Consider the following 23,145-nt stretch of genomic DNA (forward strand, 5'->3'; position numbering starts at 1 on the left):
CAGGGTTGTAGCTATGTGGTTTAGAGGGGTGCATCGAGTGTGGGTGTGGGGGTGGGGTCTGTGAGGGTTCTGGTACCCCTAGGCGTACCCCACACCGCTGGCGGCGCTGTGCGGGTGGTTGCACCAGCCGAACGTCTGCCGGTCGAGGTTGTAGGCCGGGGCTTTTATGTAATGATGCATAAAAAGTAGAAAATAAATTATACACTACTATTTAAATTACTATAAAGAAAAGCGTGGGTTTTTTAGTACTTTAGTACCTATTGGATACCTTTACTAATATTTGAGAAGAGACCCACGCTTTTCTTTATAGTAATTTAAATAGTAGTGTATAATTTATTTTCTACTTTTTAGTGCATCATTACATAAAAGCTTGTTATTAAAACGTTTTTTATGAATTTTTTTTTCAGTACTTTACATGTTTTATTTGCAATAGTGTTACAAGACTAAAAACCATTGCGCGTCTATTGAACGTGATAGCGCAGCTATTAAACCTGATTGAACGTGATGACGTATGTGGTGTGGTTGGATAGACATGCCTACTAATTCGGTCCAAATTTTAATTAATTCATAAAAAATTAATTAGGCATCCAATTAAGTCAAATTTAGATTCAGATTGCATTGTCTTCATGTCTTGACCCACGTGCCAACTGTGAATCGTATCGATCGGTCAAGTAGAACTGTCCGAATTTTCACTCCTGCGTTTCCATCTAGACTGACGACAGACAGTCGACAGACTGTCGACAGAGGAAGTGAGTTAAATAAATGCTTGTAAAAACGTTTTAATAATAAGCTTTTCTTTATAGTAATTTAAATAGTAGTGTATAATTTATTTTCTACTTTTTAGTGCATCATTACATAAAAGCTTGTTATTAAAACGTTTTTTATGAATTTTTTTTAACTTTATTCCCCTTACGTAAATAATGTGTTTTTATTTATTACTTGTTTCGTCAGTCTGTGGTTCAGACTTGCCGCCCCTTGTACCCGACCGATTTATTGTGAGTCAAGGCCTATGACCTCGCAGTTTTACTTTCTCGTAAACGAAGTATAAAGGAAGTATTGTAATCGTGCAAAAAATCGGAAAAACATAGTTTTGCAATTTCTTACTTCTCTCTCTCCCTCCCTCTCTCTCTCTCTCTCCCTCTCTCTCTCTCTCTCTCTCTCACTCTCTCTCTCTCTCTCTCCCTTTTTCTGTGACTTTATTTCTGTGACTTTTTTTCCGATAAAATATTTCAATAGTGACATTTTTTCTGAGACTTTTTTTTCTAGCAAAAACTGTGACTTTTTTTCTGTGGTTTTTTCCCGTGACTTTTTCTCCGCTCACCGAAAAGTTACCCGCAAAAAATATTCTTCACCAAACCCTCCCCAACACCTTTCCCAGGTGGCCTTGACCTACCTGGTGTCGGCAGGAACCCGGAGTTTAAAAATGGACGGCTAGAATTTAGCTGTGAACCCGGCAGAAGAAGGTCTTGTCAATCTTTCTCCTGTGGTAGGTCATGTTAGGTCACGTGGTAGGTCATGTTAGGTCATATTGGTGTCAGTGTGTGTTAGTGTGTGTGTCAGTGTGTGTGTCAGTGTGTGTGTTAATATGTGTGTCAGTGCGTGACTCACTCAATTCACACAGTTAAAACTCATTCAATTCACACTACTAAAACTCACTCGATTTAAAAAAAAACTAAAACTCACTCAATTAAAAAAACTAACTATTAATTCACACAACTAAAACTCTAGAAAAAAAAAGAGAACTTGCTTTCTTTTTAGCGTTCAGTAGATGAATCAAGTTGTTCATTCTAGATTTGATGGTAATTAATGTGTATGAACATTTTTTTTATTGTAGCTGTAGGCCTAAGTATCGCTCAACTATTGTAGGCTAATGTGGTGTCTTGACGGCTAACTGTGGTGTATGGACGGCTAACTGTGGTGTATGGACGGCTAACTGTGGTGTATGGACGGCTAACTGTGGTGTATGGACGGCTAAATGTGTGTGTGGACGGCTAAATGTGTGTGTGGACGGCTAACTGTGGTGTATGGACGGCTAAATGTGGTGTGTGGACGGCTAACTGTGGTGTGTGGACGGCTAATTGTGGTGTGTGGACGGCTAAATGTGGTGTATGGACGCCTAAATGTGGTGTGTGGACAGCTAAATGTGGTGTATGGAGGGCTAAATGTCGTGTGTGGACAGCTAAATGTGGTGTATGGACGGCTAAATGTCGTGTGTGGACAGCTAAATGTGGTGTATGGACGGCTAAATGTGGTGTGTTGACGGCTAACTGTGGTGTATGGACGGCTAAATGTGGTGTGTGGACGGCTAAATGTCGTGTGTGGACGGCTAACTGTGGTGTATATACGGCTAAATGTGGTGTGTGGACGGCTAACTGTGGTGTATTGACGGCTAAATGTGTGTGTGGACGGCTAACTGTGGTGTATGGACGGCTAAATGTGGTATGTGGACGGCTTAATGTGTGTGTGGACGGCTAAAATGTGATGTATGGACGGCTTAGATGACATTTGTATATGGACGGCTAAAATGACATTTGTATATGGACGGCCAAAATGACGGGTTCTATGAAACGCTAAATTGACGTGATGTATGGACGGCTAAACGTATTGTGCGGAGTGGTGTATGGACGGCTAAATGACGTATTGTATGGACGGCTAAACGTATTGTGTGGACGGCTAAATGACGTATCGTGTGATCCATCAATCCACCTCTTCTACCGTGGGCCCGCCTTGCTTTGAGCAACCACTCTATGAGCACGGGTGGAGCTTGGTCATGATGGGTGAGCAGATCTTCTGCAGGTGCTTGAGCCTGTCTTCAAACTCCTCTTTCTCGACCAGCGTGTTGGCGTTCATCCAATCCAGGGCGTCCTTACATGCGGTCAAGGCCGTGTTGCGATCCGATTTTGACAGTTTCTCCCCCACAGTTTCCACAGCTTGCTTGACACTAAAAATATAATTCTCAAAGCGGTTTTTGGCCTCGACCCGATCGCGTTGTTTCTCGTCCTCGGCCTTGTAGCGTTCAGCATCGGCCACCATTTTGTCGATCTGCGCCTGCGTCAGCCTCCCCCTCTCGTTCTTGATCTTGATGTTGTTAGACTTGCCCGTGGTCTTGTCCAGGGCGGTCACGTTCAGGATGCCATCGGCGTCGATATCAAACGTCACCTCGATCTGAGGCACCCCCCGGGGCGCGGGGGGAATCCCCTTCAGCTTAAACGTCCCCAAAAGGTTGTTGTCTTTGGTCATTGAGCGCTCGCCCTCGAAGACCATGATATTAACGCCGCGTTGGTTGTCTGTGTAGGTCGAGAAGAGCTTTGACGTTTTAGTGGGGATCGTTGTGCCTCGCTTGACCAGCACGGACATGACTGAGCCGTGGGTCTCGATCCCCAGGGAGAGGGGCGCCACGTCCACCAGGAGAACGTCCCTGATGGCCTGGCTCTGGTCGCCAGTCAGCACGGCCGCCTCGACGGCCGCCCCGTAGGCCACGGCCTCGTCCGGGTTGATGGACTTGTTGAGCTCCTTGTCGTTGAAGAAATCCGAGAGAAGTTTCTGCACCTTGGGGATCCTGGTGGAGCCTCCCACCAGCACCACCTCGTGGATCTTGCTTTTGTCCAGCTTGGCGTCTTTTAGGGCCGTCTCCACCGGCTGGATCGTTGATCGGAATAGATCGATACACAGCTCTTCGAATCTGGCTCGCGATATTTTTGTGTAGAAGTCGATTCCTTCAAAGAGAGAATCGACTTCGATGGAGGCTTCAGTGCTGTTAGACAGAGTTCTTTTGGCGCGCTCGCAGGATGTCCGCAGACGGCGGATGGCTCTGGCGCTGCCGCTCGTGTCCTTGTTGTGCTTCCTCTTAAACTCCTCCACAAAATGGCTGACCAGACGGCTGTCAAAGTCCTCCCCTCCCAGGTGGGTGTCGCCTGATGTCGCTTTCACCTCAAACAACGAGCCCTCGTCGATGGTTAAAATGCTGACATCAAAAGTGCCGCCACCCAGGTCGAAGATTAAGACATTTCTCTCCCCTTTCATGCCCTTGTCGAGCCCAAACGCCAGCGCTGCCGCGGTTGGTTCGTTGATGATCCTCAGCACGTTCAGACCGGCAATGGCGCCAGCGTCCTTGGTCGCCTGCCTCTGTGAGTCGTTGAAATAGGCCGGCACCGTGATGACGGCATCCGACACTCGCTGCCCCAGGAACGCCTCGGCCGTCTCCCTCATCTTGGTCAGCACCATCGAGCTGATCTCCTCCGGAGCGAAGAGCTTCCTCTCGCCTTTGTATTCCGCTTCAATCTTCGGCCGACCTTCAGACTCCACGACCTTGAAAGGCCAAAGTTTCATGTCACCCTGCACCGTTTTATCCGTGAACTTGCGGCCGATGAGACGTTTGGCGTCGTAGATGGTGTTGGTGGGGTTCATGGCCACCTGGTTCTTGGCGGCGTCCCCCACCAGACGCTCCGTGTCGGTGAAGGCCACGTAGCTGGGCGTGGTCCTGTTGCCCTGGTCGTTGGCGATGATCTCCACCTTGCCGTGTTGGAACACCCCCACACACGAGTAGGTCGTCCCTAGGTCGATCCCAATGGCTGGCGCTTGCTTTGGCATCTGAAATCATCCAATTGGTCACACACTTTAACGGGGAGTTTAGACCAAATTGGTCAGATACTTTAACCGGGAGTTTTGACCAAATTGGTCAGACACTTTAACAGGGAGTTTAGACCAAATTGGTCAGACACTTTAACAGGGAGTTTAGACCAGTTTTGTGAGACACTTTAACCGGAGTTTAGACCAAATTGGTCAGACACTTTAACAGGGAGTTTAGACCAGTTTTGTGAGACACTTTAACCGGAGTTTAGACCAAATTGGTCAGACACTTTAACCGGAGTTTAGACCAGTTTTGTGAGACACTTAAACCGGAGTTTAGACCAAATTGGTCAGACACGTTAACCGGAGTTTAGACCAGTTTTGTGAGACACTTTAACCGGAGTTTAGACCAAATTGGTCAGACACTTTAACCGGAGTTTAGACCAGTTTTGTGAGACACTTTAACCGAAGTTTAGACCAAATTGGTCAGACACTTTAACCGGAGTTTAGACCAGTTTGGTCAGATAAATTAACGGGAGATTTGATCGGGTCTGCAGCCAATCATATTATTGCACCCCAAGGATGCCAGTTCTATTCACAAATCTTTGGTAAATTATTTTAAAGCAGGGTTAAACGTTTAATGTAGTTGCTTATAGAAAAAATAATTCAGAAAATATATACTTTAATAACCCCCCCCCCCCCACCCCCGGAGAAATATGTCTAAACCAAAACCTAGTTTAATGTATAATCGCTTCTACGGGAAACCTCTGCTGTTAATATAAGCTCTTGTAATCTAACATGGGGAAGAAAGGACTCGAATACAAGAACAACTAATTAAGACACATCAAATCAAACATTCTTCCCTTCCAAACATCTATATCTATAGCAGTCCTACCGACGTTTTTTTACATTTTTTAAATTTATTTTAACCCTTAAATGCATAATTTTTAACAAATCCTTAAAAAAATTATTACAATCGTTTTGATGGATATATGCATAATATAGTGACGAAAAATTTAGTTTGAACATGTACTTTAATTTTTTTAAATTGTTGCATGTGGTGTAACATAATATTTGGAGGAGGTGTACTCCGGTGGTAGGGTGGTGTGAAACATAGTTCTAGATGTTGAATAACAGATGTAGGTGTAGAATAAAAGATGTAGACGTAGAATAACAGATGTAGATGTAGAACAACAGAGATAGGTGTAGAATAACAGAGGTAGGTGTAGAATAAGATCCGGGGTTTGTGTAACGGTCAATAGAGTCGGACTTATGTAGAGAAAACAAATGATTGCAACTAACAAAAACTAGAGCTACCAGGAAAATCTGGAGCTGAAATAACGTGACAGATTTTTTTTTCGTTGCGTTTGTGGGAAAGTACATGCCTGGACAACTCACCTGTAGCGTGTCTCTGTCTCTGACCAACTCACCTGTAGTGTGTCCCTGACCAACTCACCTGTAGTGTGTCCCTGACCAACTCACCTGTAGTGTGTCTCTGACCAACTCACCTGTAGTGTGTCTCTGACCAACTCACCTGTAGTGTGTCTCTGACCAACTCACCTGTAGTGTGTCCCTGACCAACTCACCTGTAGTGTGTCTCTGACCAACTCACCTGTAGTGTGTCCCTGACCAACTCACCTGTAGTGTGTCCCTGACCAACTCACCTGTAGTGTGTCTCTGACCAACTCACCTGTAGTGTGTCTCTGACCAACTCACCTGTAGTGTGTCTCTGACCAACTCACCTGTAGTGTGTCTCTGACCAACTCATCTGTAGTGTGTCTCTGTCTCTGACCAACTCACCTGTAGTGTGTCTCTGACAAACTCACCTGTAGTGTGTCTCTGACCAACTCACCTGTAGTGTGTCTCTGACCAACTCACCTGTAGTGTGTCCCTGACCAACTCACCTGTAGTGTGTCCCTGTCTCTGACCAACTCACCTGTAGTGTGTGTCTCTGACCAACTCACCTGTAGTGTGTTTCTGTCTCTGACCAACTCACCTGTAGTGTGTCTCTGACCAACTCACCTGTAGTGTGTCTCTGACCAACTCACCTGTAGTGTGTCTCTGACCAACTCACCTGTAGTGTGTCTCTGACGAACTCATCTGTAGTGTGTCTCTGTCTCTGACCAACTCACCTGTAGTGTGTCTCTGACCAACTCACCTGTAGTGTGTCTCTGACCAACTCACCTGTAGTGTGTCTCTGACCAACTCACCTGTAGTGTGTCCCTGACCAACTCACCTGTAGTGTGTCCCTGTCTCTGACCAACTCACCTGTAGTGTGTGTCTCTAACCAACTCACCTGTAGTGTGTTTCTGTCTCTGACCAACTCACCTGTAGTGTGTCTCTGACCAACTCACCTGTAGTGTGTCTCTGACCAACTCACCTGTAGTGTGTCCCTGTCTCTGACAAACTCACCTGTAGTGTGTCCCTGACCAACTCACCTGTAGTGTGTCTCTGACCAACTCACCTGTAGTGTGTCTCTGACCAACTCACCTGTAGTGTGTCTCTGTCTCTGACCAACTCACCTGTAGTGTGTCTCTGACCAACTCACCTGTAGTGTGTCTCTGACCAACTCACCTGTAGTGTGTCTCTGTCTCTGACCAACTCACCTGTAGTGTGTCTCTGACCAACTCACCTGTAGTGTGTCTCTGACCAACTCACCTGTAGTGTGTCCTTGTCTCTGGCCAACTCACCTGTAGTGTGTGTCTCACCAACTCACCTGTAGTGTGTCTCTGTCTCTGACCAACTCACCTGTAGTGTGTCTCTGACCAAATCACCTGTAGTGTGTCTCTGACCAACTCACCTGTAGTGTGTCCTTGTCTCTGGCCAACTCACCTGTAGTGTGTCACTGACCAACTCACCTGTAGTGTGTCTCTGACCAACTCACCTGTAGTGTGTCTCTGACCAACTCACCTGTAGTGTGTCTCTGACCAACTCACCTGTAGTGTGTCTCTGACCAACTCACCTGTATTGTGTCCTTGTCTCTGACCAACTCACCTGTAGTGTGTCTCTGACCAACTCACCTGTAGTGTGTCTCTGACCAACTCACCTGTAGATTGTCTCTGACCAACTCACCTGTAGTGTGTCTCTGACCAACTCACCTGTAGTGTGTCTCTGACCAACTCACCTGTAGTGTGTCTCTGTGATGGTTCGGATGGGGTGGAGGAAATAGCCAAAGGCACACATTGTGGCAAACAACTCTTAGTCTGAAAATTAATTGTTACTTAATAAAAAGTAATTTTACCAAGCTTAAGGTTTCGAAAAAGTGTACGTTTTCAAAATTTCTTCATAATTTAAATTTTATTTTTCGTTCACTTATCAAAATGTTTTAAATAAGCAGAAAGAAAAAAATAATTACTCACTTTGCAATAGGTTTCCAAAAAAGGAACACCGAGATTTTCTTAATAAATTCTAGAAAAAAAAAAGTACATAGTATTAGGATATAGCAATGACAAATGATCATAAGACAAGTAATCTCAACCACAATACATTAGACAAAATAACTCAATGACAAAATAACTCAATGACAAAATATCTCAGGATAAAATACATTAGACAAAATAACTCAATGACAAAATATCTCAGGATAAAATACATTAGACAAAATAACTCAATGACAAAATATCTCAGGATAAAATACATTAGGATAAATTATATCATCGACCAAATATACCAAAAAATTTTCTCATACAAGATAACCTACGGCACAATAATTATCGTATTTAAAATGGTTTTAATCAATGCGATTATCTTTTAGTAATTGTATTACTTCTTTATACTTTCTCGTATATACGAAATATAGAGAAAGTCTTGTAATCGTGCAAAAAAAAAATCGAGATTTTTGCACATCTCGACGTTTTACACCTCCCTGGGTCGGAAAAACATAGTTTTGCAATCTTGTCCGTATGTCTGTATGGTTGTGTATGTGTGTATGTGTGTCTGTAAACACGATAACTTGAGTACCGTTACAGCGAGTTTGATGAAATTTCATATATAAGTATTATATTAAAATCGTAGATCCTTATCAGCTTTTGAGCGATTTCCGATAACGGGAAGTGGGACTTTTTCTACTTTAAATTTTTTTTTAAACCCAGAACTTGAGTACTATTTCAGATAGATAAATGAAATTTCACTTGTAAGTAAAATATTTAATTCTCAAAGTTTGTCCCGGGGTGGGGGGCGACAAATTGAAAGTTTGTCCCCGGGCGCCTGGAAGGGTCGCCACGCCTCTGCCTCGGGGGTAACTTGCAGTAAGTCTGCAGTTCAAACAGGTTTAGCTTATTTTCAAAATCTGTCATACTTAATGTAGACAAATGCAGACATAATTATAATTAGTATACGTAGACAAAACCGAAATTATTATTATATTCATGATGATTATTTGTAGAATACAGGATAGTACAGAATAATAGTTCTAACAATCCAAAAAACTTGCATTTTACATTGTAAAATCACAACGCTATGGACTGATTTTTTTTTCAAAAGAATTTTTCCGAAAACAGCGTGTGTTCACAGTGGTTTAAAAAGAAAGGGAAAAAGAATATACAAGAGCGTGGGATGGTGACTATAGCATAAAGACAAGCAAACCGCAGCTACAGTAATCTTTTTACAAAAAAAAAACCCATCAAGTCAGAAATGCAAGAAAATTAAATGTTTAACTATAAAAAAAAAATTCAATTATGGTCGGCTGTGGGCCCCTAAATGGCGAGCCCCCCACCCCCGCATTCCGCCACTGTAGTTCCGCCCCTGTAGTTCCGCCCCTGTAGTTCCGCCCCTGTAGTTCCGCCCCTGTAGTTCCGCCCCTGTAGTTCCGCCCCTGTAGTTCCGCCCCTGTAGTTCCGCCACTGTAGTTCCGCCCCTGTAGTTCCGCCCCTGTAGTTCCGCCCCTGTAATTCCGCCACTGTAGTTCCGCCCCTGTAGTTCCGCCACTGTAGTTCCGCCATTGTAGTTCCGCCACTGTTACTAGACCTATACTTAGAACAATTAGAATATTTTATTCCGGTTGCTTTCCTTTATGACATGTATACAATATCAACCAAAAGACACCTGCGGATAAACTTACTGACTGCAAACATTTAGAAACGTCGTTGACGCATAACGCAGGCCGTTTAGGGAGGGGGGGGGGGAGCCAAATCCGACAAAAAAAATTATATTTTTCTGCACCTTAAACAAAAAAGCTACAAAATGTGTATTATGAAATACGAGCCGGCCCGCGGCATAACATACGCCGCTATTTAGTTGTTTCTAATTTTCAATAATTCATAATTTGTGAATTCGACAGTACCAACGCTGACACTGAAAATATTTCTTTAAAACACTATAAGTAGCTCGTTAAGGACCATAACCCCCCCCTTCCTTCCCCCCCCCCCTACGTTTAAAATCGTTGGCTCTGCTTGTAAACATTTAGAGTGAACACAGCTCACTAAAACCATGTAGGGGTGGGGAGGTAGGGAGAGCGTTTGCAGCTTGTTTTCTAACGGCTTGAAGAAGAGAATTATATATATAGATAGATAGATAGGAAAACTTTTAAGCCAGTTATATGACTTTTTGCTCTACTTTAAATAGTCGAATAGTGGTGCCGATATAGGTAATTAAAACAGTTCTGTACTAAGCGAATTAAAACAAAATTTCTTATCTTAATAATTATTAAAAGTAAGCATCCTGACGAATGACTACGGTATAAAAAGTAATTATAAATACACACACACATATATATATATATATATATATATATATATATATATATATATATATATATATATATATATATATATATATATATATATATATATATATATATATATATATATATATATATATATATATATATATAATATGGGGACCTAAAAAATTGGGGGGGGCGTGTTAATAATTTTTGCCTAGGGCGCTAAATAACCTGGCGCCGGCACTGATTGTTCGTCAGGAAGAGCTCTCATATTTGTCGTCAGTGTAAGTACATGCATGTGACGCCACAAAGGTTGCTTGTTAATGCAACTGGCGACAGTGTAAGTACATGCATGTGACGCCACAAAGGTTGCTTGTTAATGCAACTGTCGTCAGTGTAAGTACATGCATGTGACGCCACAAAGGTTGCTTGTTTATGCAACTGGCGTCAGTGTAAGTACATGCATGTGACGCCACAAAGGTTGCTTGTTTATGCAACTGGCGTCAGTGTAAGTACATGCATGTGACGCCACAAAGGTTGCTTGTTAATGCAACTGGCGACAGTGTCAGTACATGCATTTGACTCAACAAAGGTTGCTTGTTTATGCAACTGGCGACAGTGAGTGCTCGGGAGCCACGCAGAATGACGGGGAATATTTGTCGGAAATCTCAATAGAATTGTTTTCCCTCCAAATGGGTGCGTCTCACCTGTGAGATCACGTAACAACCTGTCGACTGCCTGAAATGCGTATGCATGTGTCATTGGCGCCTCGTCTCATATAATCAATTTGGATTGCAGAATATGTTGCGCGTGTTGCGAGCTATTGCATGTGGAAGCAGTTGTGAGTTTTAATGGTATTTTAAATACCGAATGTGCAGTACGTCCACCCGTTAACAATGTTGCTGCTATTCCTGTAGATGCAACGGCTATAGGAATTTCTCCCCTAGCTCTGATGGTGTGAATCGGGGTTTTATAGACAAAGGTTTTCCCTGTTGCTACCGGACCATCTAAGAAGAATCAGGTTTGTCGCGGTCGGGAGTTGGTGTATGCAACGTCAAAAACAGTGTCAACAGCGTGCTTTTGTTCTGTGTTGAGTTTGTCGCAGTGTCCTATAGCGTGCTTTTGTTCTGTGTTGAGTTTGTTGTAGTGTTACACAGCGTGCTTTTGTTCTGTGTTGAGTTTGTCGTAGTGCTCCACAGCGTGCTTTTGTTCTGAGTTGAGTTTGTCGTAGTGTTCCATAGCGTGCTTTTGTTCTGTGTTGAGTTTGTCGTAGTGTTCCATAGCGTGCTTTTGTTCTGTGTTGAGTTTGTTGTAGTGTTCCATAGCGTGCTTTTGTTCTGTGTTGAGTTTGTTGTAGTGTTCCATAGCGTGCTTTTGTTCTGTGCTGAGTTTGTTGTAGTGATCCATAGCGTGCTTTTGTTCTGTGTTGAGTTTGTTGTAGTGTTCCATAGCGTGCTTTTGTTCTGAGTTGAGTTTGTCGTAGTGTTCCACAGCGTGCTTTTGTTCTGTGTTGAGTTTGTTGTAGTGATCCATAGCGTGCTTTTGTTCTGTGTTGAGTTTGTCGTAGTGTTCCAAAGCGTGCTTTTGTTCTGTGTTGAGTTTGTCGTAGTGTTCCATAGCGTGCTTTTGTTCTGTGTTGAGTTTGTCGTAGTGTTCCATAGCGTGCTTTTGTTCTGTGTTGAGTTTGTCGTAGTGCTCCATAGCGTGGGAGTGTTCAGCCTGAGCGTCGAAGACGGAAGATGAATGACACATCGGAATAATGTCTGTGAGGGGTAGGTGTAATTTGTGCAGGTTGAGGCCATGTGGTTGAAGCATGTCATTTATTTTTGCTAGAGCATGCATGCAAGCGGTGCGTGTGGAATATGTTCTGAGAAAGTCCTCAGAAAGGGAGAGTTTATGCGTGTCCCAAAGGTGTGGAACGTTTTGTGGTTCGCCGAAGACACAGATGAAAACGAAAAGTTGTCGCAAAAAAACGCTGGCATTCGTATCTCAGATGCCTCTATAAGTGTATCATGCCATATCTTCTCGTCTTTAAGGAGACCCAATAGTTGGCACGCCTCTTTGAAAGTGTTACATTCCACGCAGTTGACAGTTCGTAGATGCTTGAAACTCGTGATGCTTACGGAACGGGTAAGGAGAAGCCTGAGGTAATAACGTTCGGTGTCGTGAATGGCAACAACAGGCATTCTACCGATCACCTTTGCACCTCTTCTAATTCTCTTTTGCTATTGTCCAGAGTATTGTTGGAATGTGTAATGTTGGGGAACATCAGTGCTTCACTGAGTAAGAACAACGTACAGGGCGTCGCCATAGTTAACCCAATGTTCGCAAACAAAGCTTATAGCCATCTTGCGAAGTTCGAGATTAACAGTTTTGTCGATGAAATTTTTCCAGAAATATGCGAAGAATAGAAATAACAGTTACCTGATGAAGGAACTTCGACTACAGTGAAAGACATGTTGACTCAACGAAATATATGTGAAGCGGTGGCCATTGTTAGGAAACAAAGGGGAAAAATCAAAACAAAGCTTCGGGGAGAAATGTGGCTCAGACGACTGTAGGATATACCAAAGCAACTGAGGACACAGGAGCGACTGAGGGCATACTTCTGCGGATACACACTGTTTCGCATGCCTCCTTCCACAGTCCCCCCCCCCCCCCCCCTTCGTGAGAGCAGCGTCCGTGTTTACAGAAGACTATTAGAAGATCAAGCAGAACTTGTATTTACCTCCCCATTGTTTCAAATCGTTTAAAAACAAACTAAATTATCTGCCCATGATTGTCGTCACTAAATCGACCCAGCTCTACGATGGTAGAAGAGAATTATATAGGTCTAGGTCTAGAATCTACAATCTAGATCTATATAGGTCTAGGTCTAGAATCTAGATCTATATAGATTATTATAGATTAAAAACTCAACAAACAAGACGACATTATTTTCGGCAGAACGGATGGAACTTACTATTAACAATAGGCAACAAAATACTTAGGATTAGCCAACACAAAATGGCCAAAATGATGTAGATAAACATAGTTTCATGTTTTGATGGAAACTTTTCCCTTACAAAATAGTTTTAAGAAGAAAATTACCATTGTGTTCATTCCGTGTTATTCTAAGTGCGCACTGGATTTGCGTTAAGACTTTTTATTGGTATAACAGGAATTGAGTTGGGAAAACTCTAAGCTTTTGTTAGTGCGCAAGTGTAATATAGATAAACATATTCGCTTAGGAAAAATATATTCCTAAAATCGTACCCTTTACAGAAATGGTGTAATAATTTAACCAACACTCAACTTAGGACCACTGCTAATTAATACCAATATTAATTTTTTTTTGTCTTCGCTTAACTGCTTTAATAAATGTAGGTGGGATAACGTTGTCTGATGAGAGATAGAGAGAGGCAAAAAATCGAAATCGTGATTTTCACAAAAATGGACGTTTTACACCTACCTGAGTCGGAAAAACATAGTTTAGCAATTTTGTCCGTATGTCTGTGTGTGTGTATGTACGTATATGTGTAAGTGAGTATGTGTGTATGTTTGTATGTGTGTGTGCGATAGACTATTGATAAGAGAAGTTACTATAGTCTTTAACAAAATCGAATCCGGGCGTCCTCCGGCGCCCCAACATGGGCTAATTGGCGCCCCGGGCCGTACCTTGAACGCTATGACACATGCGTTCGGTTTAGTGAGTTTGATAGACTATGGATAAGAAGGGTTACTACAGTCCTTAACAAAATAGAATCCGAGCATCCTCCGGCGCGCAGCGGGGTCCTATTTGGTTCACGGGGGATCTAACCGTGAGCGCTATGGCGCCTACGTTCAGTTTAGAGAGTTCTAAAGACTTTGGATAAGATGGGGTATCATAGTCGCTTACTAAGTTGAATCAGGTGAGTTGGCGCCACGGGCTATACTGTGAACACAATGAGTTTATGTTTGCATTAAAATTTAGGTTTATGTTCTGCGTCATTTTTTTGCGTTTAGGTTTGCGTTTGCGTTTGTGTTTGCATTTGATTTTGGGTTGTGTTTGTGTTTATGTTTCAGTTTGTGTTTGCTTTTGTGTTTGTGATTTGCTTTGATAATTGCGTTAGTGTTTGCGTTTTTATTTTCTCGTATATACGAAGTATAGAGAAAGTCTTGTTATCGTGCAAAAAAAAAATCGAGATTTTTACAAATCTCGACGTTTTACACCTCACTGATACGGAAAAACATAATTTTGCAATCTTGTCCGTATGTCTGTGTGGCTGTGCGTGTGTCTGTGTGTAAACACGATAACTTGAGTACCGTTACAGCTAGGTTGATGAAATTTCATATATAAGTATTTTATCAAACTCGTAGATCCTGATCATCTTTTGAGCGATTTCCGATAACCGGAAGTGGTACTTTTTACTTTCTCGTATATACGAAGTATAGAGAAAGTATTGTAATCGTGCACAAAAATAAATTGAAATTTTAACAATTTTCACCGTATTACACCTCAGTCCTTCTTCACATCCGAAGTATAGAGGACTTATTTTAATCGGGCAAAAATTGTCAATCCAGATTTATCAAAATTAAAAGGTTGTATGCGTAATCCAGTCTGAAAAACTGGACTTTGCAATTCTGTCTGTATGTCTGTGTGTCTGTGTGTGTGTCTGTGTGTGTGTGTGTAAACACGATTACTTGAGTACCGTTACAGCTAGCTTGCTGAAATTTCATATATAAGTATTTTATCAAAATCGTAGATCCGTATCAACTTTTGAGCGATTTCCGATAACCGGAAGTGGTACTTTTTCTACTTTGAATTTTTCAAAAGCCTATAACTTGAGTACTATTTCAGATAGATAAATGAAATTTCACATGTAAGTAAAACATCTAATTTTCTACCTTCTGTCAAATTTTGAGTAATTTCCGTTGACCGGAAGTAGTAATTAACGCTACTTCCGATTTCTCAAAAAACTAATGTAAATTTTAAAAGTACTAATAATATTGCGCACTATTATGCGCTTTTTTATTTGGCGTTCACTTGGTGTGCAATTAATTTGTCTACGAGATTTTATTCTATTTTAAAAACTTTAAGTATTTAAAATGGATTAAAAATCATGTCTATAGCCCGAGTTCCCATCCCCTGTTATTTTATATAAGAACGAGCCGACCCGCTGCGTATCATACGCCGCTATTTAGTTGTTGTTTTTCTACTTTTCAGTAATTTATAATTTGTGAATTCGACAGTACCAATGCTGCCATTGAAAATATCGCTTAAAATCACTTACCCCCCCCCCCCCCCCCCACATGAAAGCAGCCTCCTCTTAGTTACCTCCTCTAAGTTTAAAATCGTTTCAAACTAAATTATCTGCCCCTAATAGCCATCACCAAACCCGTCTCTATGATTGTAAAATGTAAACAGAGTGAACACCGCTCACCAGACAATGTGGGGGTGGGGTGGGGGTGGTAGTGATAGTGATAGAGAGGAAGAGAGGGGACTGCAAAGGCGCGCTTGCAGCTTGTTTTCTAACTGATCCCAGAAGAGAATTATATATATAGATATTCGAGAAAGTTTTGGGGAGATCACTCCCGGTTTATTCTACTTTGAATTTATAAAAAGTCATGATTGTGTTCTTGTATGATTGTCTTCTGTCATGATTGTATGAACAGTATTCTGGCAGTAGAGTCTGCTAGTTATAAAACACGCTTGAAAACATGATTGTTCTGGTGTTGCTTTGTTTTATTTTTCAAACTAAGCTTCAAACATCCAAATAAATACAAGAGACATAAAAAATTATAGCAAATAATTACATTAATTACAAATAGGGCTACATGTATTGTAATAAAACTGTACAAACAGGGCTAGAGGTACTGTAATAAAACTGTAATAAAACAAAATGACTCTGATCTTACTAGAGAAGCGTTGAACTGTGGCAAAACTATGAGGGGCAGGGGTGTAGCTATGTGGTTTAGAGGGGTGCATCGAGTGTGGGTGTGGGGGTGGGGTCTGTGAGGGTTCTGGTACCCCTAGGCGTACCCCACACCGCTGGCGGCGCTGTGCGGGTGGTTGCACCAGCCGAACGTCTGCCGGTCGAGGTTGTAGGCCGGGGCTTTTATGTAATGATGCATAAAAAGTAGAAAATAAATTATACACTACTATTTAAATTACTATAAAGAAAAGCGTGGGTCTTTTTAGTACTTTAGTACCTATTGGATACCTTTACTAATATTTGAGAAGAGACCCACGCTTTTCTTTATAGTAATTTAAATAGTAGTGTATAATTTATTTTCTACTTTTTAGTGCATCATTACATAAAAGCTTGTTATTAAAACGTTTTTTATGAATTTTTTTTTCAGTACTTTACATGTTTTATTTGCAATAGTGTTACAAGACTAAAAACCATTGCGCGTCTATTGAACGTGATAGCGCAGCTATTAAACCTGATTGAACGTGATGACGTATGTGGTGTGGTTGGATAGACATGCCTACTAATTCGGTCCAAATTTTAATTAATTCATAAAAAATTAATTAGGCATCCAATTAAGTCAAATTTAGATTCAGATTGCATTGTCTTCATGTCTTGACCCACGTGCCAACTGTGAATCGTATCGATCGGTCAAGTAGAACTGTCCGAATTTTCACTCCTGCGTTTCCATCTAGACTGACGACAGACAGTCGACAGACTGTCGACAGAGGAAGTGAGTTAAATAAATGCTTGTAAAAACGTTTTAATAATAAGCTTTTCTTTATAGTAATTTAAATAGTAGTGTATAATTTATTTTCTACTTTTTAGTGCATCATTACATAAAAGCTTGTTATTAAAACGTTTTTTATGAATTTTTTTTAACTTTATTCCCCTTACGTAAATAATGTGTTTTTATTTATTACTTGTTTCGTCAGTCTGTGGTTCAGACTTGCCGCCCCTTGTACCCGACCGATTTATTGTGAGTTAAGGCCTATGACCTCGCAGTTTTACTTTCTCGTAAACGAAGTATAAAGGAAGTATTGTAATCGTGCAAAAAATCGGAAAAACATAGTTTTGCAATTTCTTACTTCTCTCTCTCCCTCCCTCTCTCTCTCTCTCTCCCTCTCTCTCTCTCTCTCTCTCTCTCACTCTCTCTCTCTCTCTCTCTCCCTTTTTCTGTGACTTTATTTCTGTGACTTTTTTTCCGATAAAATATTTCAATAGTGACATTTTTTCTGAGACTTTTTTTCCTAGCAAAAACTGTGACTTTTTTTCTGTGGTTTTTTTTCCCGTGACTTTTTCTCCGCTCACCGAAAAGTTACCCGCAAAAAAAATATTCTTCACCAAACCCTCCCCAACACCTTTCCCAGGTAACGCCGCTAATTTTGATTGCCACAAACCAACAAAAGAATGACGTCACCCGAACAGAGACATTCTACAGGGCAGTCGTGGACACCATCAACCATCAACTTTACTTGATGTCCACTTTCCGTGGCCTTGACCTACCTGGTGTCGGCAGGAACCCGGAGTTTAAAAATGGACGGCTAGAATTTAGCTGTGAACCCGGTACAAGAAGGGCTTGTCAATCTTTCTCCTGTGGTAGGTCATGTTAGGTCACGTGGTAGGTCATGTTAGGTCATATTGGTGTCAGTGTGTGTTAATGTGTGTGTCAGTGTGTGTGTCAGTGTGTGTGTTAATATGTGTGTCAGTGCGTGACTCACTCAATTCACACAGTTAAAACTCATTCAATTCACACTACTAAAACTCACTCGATTTAAAAAAAACTAAAACTCACTCAATTCAAAAAACTAACTATTAATTCACACAACTAAAACTCTAGAAAAAAAAAGAGAACTTGCTTTCTTTTTAGCGTTCAGTAGATGAATCAAGTTGAGCCAAATATTCTACGTGTTCATTCTAGATTTAATGGTCATTAATGTGCATGAACATTTTTTTTATTGTAGCTGTAGGCCTAAGTATCGCTCAACTATTGTAGGCTAATGTGGTGCCTTGACGGCTAACTGTGGTGTATGGACGGCTAACTGTGGTGTATGGACGGCTAAATGTGTGTGTGGACGGCTAAATGTGTGTGTGGACGGCTAACTGTGGTGTATGGACGGCTAAATGTGTGTGTAGACGGCTAACTGTGGTGTGTGGACGGCTAATTGTGGTGTGTGGACGGCTAACTGTGGTGTATGGACGGCTAAATGTGGTGTATGGCGGCTAAATGTGGTGTGTGGACGGCTAAATGTGGTGTGTGGACAGCTAAATGTTGTGTATGGACGGCTAAATGTCGTGTGTGGACGGCTAACTGTGGTGTATGGACGGCTAAATGTCGTGTGTGGACGGCTAACTGTGGTGTATGAACGGCTAAATGTGGTGTGTGGACGGCTAACTGTGGTGTATTGACGGCTAAATGTGTGTATGGACGGCTAACTGTGGTGTATGGACGGCTAAATGTGGTGTGTGGACGGCTAACTGTGGTGTGTGGACGGCTAACTGTGGTGTATGGACGGCTAAATGTGGTGTGTGGACGGCTAACTGTGGTGTATGGACGGCTAAATGTGGTATGTGGACGGCTTAATGTGTGTGTGGACGGCTAAAATGTGATGTATGGACGGCTTAGATGACATTTGTATATGGACGGCTAAAATGACATTTGTATATGGACGGCCAAAATGACGGGTTCTATGAAACGCTAAATTGACGTGATGTATGGACGGCTAAACGTATTGTGTGTAGTGGTGTATGGACGGCTAAATGACGTATTGTATGGACGGCTAAACGTATTGTGTGGACGGCTAAATGACGTATCGTGTGATCCATCAATCCACCTCTTCTACCGTGGGCCCGCCTTGCTTTGAGCAACCACTCTATGAGCACGGGTGGAGCTTGGTCATGATGGGTGAGCAGATCTTCTGCAGGTGCTTGAGCCTGTCTTCAAACTCCTCTTTCTCGACCAGCGTGTTGGCGTTCATCCAATCCAGGGCGTCCTTACATGCGGTCAAGGCCGTGTTGCGATCAGATTTTGACAGTTTCTCCCCCACCGTTTCCACAGCTTGCTTGACACTAAAAATATAATTCTCAAAGCGGTTTTTGGCCTCGACCCGCTCGCGTTGTTTCTCGTCCTCGGCCTTGTAGCGTTCAGCATCGGCCACCATTTTGTCGATCTGCGCCTGCGTCAGCCTCCCCCTCTCGTTCTTGATCTGGATGTTGTTAGACTTGCCCGTGGTCTTGTCCAGGGCGGTCACGTTCAGGATGCCATCGGCGTCGATATCAAACGTCACCTCGATCTGAGGCACCCCCCGGGGCGCGGGGGGAATCCCCTTCAGCTGAAACGTCCCCAAAAGGTTGTTGTCTTTGGTCATTGAGCGCTCGCCCTCGAAGACCATGATATTAACGCCGCGTTGGTTGTCTGTGTATGTCGAGAAGAGCTTTGACGTTTTGGTGGGGATCGTTGTGCCTCGCTTCACCAGCACGGACATGACTGAGCCGTGGGTCTCGATCCCTAGGGAGAGGGGCGCCACGTCCACCAGGACAACGTCCCTGATGGCCTGGCTCTGGTCCCCAGTCAACACGGCCGCCTGCACGGCCGCCCCGTAGGCCACGGCCTCGTCCGGGTTGATGGACTTGTTGAGCTCCTTGTCGTTGAAGAAATCCGAAAGAAGTTTCTGCACCTTAGGGATCCTGGTGGAGCCTCCCACCAGCACCACCTCGTGGATCTTGCTTTTGTCCAGCTTAGCGTCTTTTAGGGCCGTCTCCACCGGCTGGATCGTTGATCGGAATAGATCGATACACAGCTCTTCGAATCTGGCTCGCGATAATTTTGTGTAGAAGTCGATTCCTTCAAAGAGAGAATCGACTTCGATGGAGGCTTCAGTGCTGTTAGACAGAGTTCTTTTGGCGCGCTCGCAGGATGTCCGCAGACGGCGGATGGCTCTGGCGCTGCCGCTCATGTCCTTGTTGTGCTTCCTCTTAAACTCCTGCACAAAATGGCTGACCAGACGGCTGTCAAAGTCCTCCCCTCCCAGGTGGGTGTCGCCAGATGTCGCTTTCACCTCAAACAATGAGCCCTCATCGATGGTTAAAATGCTGACATCAAAAGTGCCGCCACCCAGGTCGAAGATTAAGACATTTCTCTCCCCTTTCATGCCCTTGTCGAGCCCAAACGCCAGCGCGGCGGCGGTTGGTTCGTTGATGATCCTCAGCACGTTCAGACCGGCAATGGCGCCAGCGTCCTTGGTCGCCTGCCTCTGTGAGTCGTTGAAATAGGCCGGCACCGTGATGACGGCATCCGACACTCGCTGCCCCAGGAACGCCTCGGCCGTCTCCCTCATCTTGGTCAGCACCATCGAGCTGATCTCCTCCGGAGCGAAGAGCTTCCTCTCGCCTTTGTATTCCGCTTCAATCTTCGGCCGACCTTCAGACTCCACGACCTTGAAAGGCCAAAGTTTCATGTCACCCTGCACCGTTTTATCCGTGAACTTGCGGCCGATGAGACGTTTGGCGTCGTAGATGGTGTTGGTGGGGTTCATGGCCACCTGGTTCTTGGCGGCGTCCCCCACCAGACGCTCCGTGTCGGTGAAGGCCACGTAGCTGGGCGTGGTCCTGTTGCCCTGGTCGTTGGCGATGATCTCCACCTTGCCGTGTTGGAACACCCCCACACACGAGTAGGTCGTCCCTAGGTCGATCCCAATGGCTGGCGCTTGCTTTGGCATCTGAAATCATCCAATTGGTCACACACTTTAACGGGGAGTTTAGACCAAATTGGTCAGACACTTTAACAGGGAGTTTAGACCAAATTGGTCAGACACTTTAACAGGGAGTTTAGACCAGTTTTGTGAGACACTTTAACCGGAGTTTAGACCAAATTGGTCAGACACTTTAACAGGGAGTTTAGACCAGTTTTGTGAGACACTTTAACCGGAGTTTAGACCAAATTGGTCAGACACTTTAACCGGAGTTTAGACCAGTTTTGTGAGACACTTAAACCGGAGTTTAGACCAAATTGGTCAGACACGTTAACCGGAGTTTAGACCAGTTTTGTGAGACACTTTAACCGGAGTTTAGACCAAATTGGTCAGACACTTTAACCGGAGTTTAGACCAGTTTTGTGAGACACTTTAACCGAAGTTTAGACCAAATTGGTCAGACACTTTAACCGGAGTTTAGACCAGTTTGGTCAGATAAATTAACGGGAGATTTGATCGGGTCTGCAGCCAATCATATTATTGCACCCCAAGGATGCCAGTTCTATTCACAAATCTTTGGTAAATTATTTTAAAGCAGGGTTAAACGTTTAATGTAGTTGCTTATAGAAAAAATAATTCAGAAAATATATACTTTAATAACCCCCCCCCCCCCCCCCACCCCCGGAGAAATATGTCTAAACCAAAACCTAGTTTAATGTATAATCGCTTCTACGGGAAACCTCTGCTGTTAATATAAGCTCTTGTAATCTAACATGGGGAAGAAAGGACTCGAATACAAGAACAACTAATTAAGACACATCAAATCAAACATTCTTCCCTTCCAAACATCTATATCTATAGCAGTCCTACCGACGTTTTTTTACATTTTTTAAATTTATTTTAACCCTTAAATGCATAATTTTTAACAAATCCTTAAAAAAATTATTACAATCGTTTTGATGGATATATGCATAATATAGTGACGAAAAATTTAGTTTGAACATGTACTTTAATTTTTTTAAATTGTTGCATGTGGTGTAACATAATATTTGGAGGAGGTGTACTCCGGTGGTAGGGTGGTGTTAAACATAGTTCTAGATGTTGAATAACAGATGTAGGTGTAGAGTAACAGATGTAGACGTAGAGTAACAGATGTAGACGTAGAGTAACAGATGTAGACGTAGAGTAACAGATGTAGACGTAGAGTAACAGATGTAGACGTAGAGTAACAGATGTAGACGTAGAGTAACAGATGTAGACGTAGAGTAACAGATGTAGACGTAGAGTAACAGATGTAGACGTAGAGTAACAGATGTAGACGTAGAGTAACAGATGTAGACGTAGAGTAACAGATGTAGACGTAGAATAAAAGATGTAGACGTAGAATAACAACTGTAGATGTAGAACAACAGAGATAGGTGTAGAATAACAGAGGTAGGTGTAGAATAACAGAGGTAGGTGTAGAATAAGATCCGGGGTTTGTGTAACGGTCAATAGAGTCGGACTTATGTAGAGAAAACAAATGATTGCAACTAAAAAAAACTAGAGCTACCAGGAAAATCTGGAGCTGAAATAACGTGACAGATTTTTTTTTCGTTGCGTTTGTGGGAAAGTACATGCCTGGACAACTCACCTGTAGCGTGTCTCTGTCTCTGACCAACTCACCTGTAGTGTGTCTCTGACCAACTCACCTGTAGTGTGTCTCTGACCAACTCACCTGTAGTGTGTGTCTGACCAACTCACCTGTAGTGTGTCCCTGTCTCTGACCAACTCACCTGTAGTGTGTCCCTGTCTCTGACCAACTCACCTGTAGTGTGTCTCTGACCAACTCACCTGTAGTGTGTCCCTGTCTCTGACCAACTCACCTGTAGTGTGTCTCTGACCAACTCACCTGTAGTGTGTCCCTGTCTCTGACCAACTCACCTGTAGTGTGTCTCTGACCAACTCACCTGTAGTGTGTCTCTGACCAACTCACCTGTAGTGTGTCTCTGACCAACTCACCTGTAGTGTGTCCTTGTCTCTGGCCAACTCACCTGTAGTGTGTGTCTGACCAACTCACCTGTAGTGTGTCTCTGTCTCTGACCAACTCACCTGTAGTGTGTCTCTGACCAACTCACCTGTAGTGTGACTCTGACCAACTCACCTGTAGTGTGTCCTTGTCTCTGGCCAACTCACCTGTAGTGTGTCACTGACCAACTCACCTGTAGTGTGTCTCTGACCAACTCACCTGTAGTGTGTCTCTGTCTCTGACCAACTCACCTGTAGTGTGTCTCTGTCTCTGACCAACTTACCT

The 23,145-nt window shown here is 43.1% G+C and overlaps 2 protein-coding genes across 2 annotated transcripts; both read right to left on the minus strand.

Moving 5' to 3' along the window:
* Window positions 1–1,745: 1,745 nt before the first annotated feature.
* Window positions 1,746–7,749, minus strand: LOC131942404 (heat shock protein 70 B2-like). Its single transcript, XM_059302269.1, has 2 exons — window positions 7,694–7,749; window positions 1,746–4,590 (listed from the first exon to the last, which is right to left on the minus strand). Exon 2 carries the CDS (start codon window positions 4,588–4,590, stop codon window positions 2,746–2,748), a length of 1,845 nt encoding a protein of 614 aa, XP_059158252.1. The 5' UTR covers window positions 7,694–7,749; the 3' UTR covers window positions 1,746–2,745.
* A 10,287-nt stretch (window positions 7,750–18,036) lies between these two features.
* Window positions 18,037–20,879, minus strand: LOC131942405 (heat shock protein 70 B2-like). The gene has a single exon (XM_059302270.1). The coding sequence runs from the start codon at window positions 20,877–20,879 to the stop codon at window positions 19,035–19,037; it is 1,845 nt and encodes a 614-aa protein (XP_059158253.1). The 3' UTR covers window positions 18,037–19,034.
* Between the last annotated feature and the right edge of the window lie 2,266 nt (window positions 20,880–23,145).

Source organism: Physella acuta, unplaced genomic scaffold, assembly GCF_028476545.2.
Source record: "Physella acuta isolate Inbredline_101_S28 unplaced genomic scaffold, ASM2847654v3 ptg000405l, whole genome shotgun sequence".
NCBI classification, from domain to species: domain Eukaryota; kingdom Metazoa; phylum Mollusca; class Gastropoda; family Physidae; genus Physella; species Physella acuta.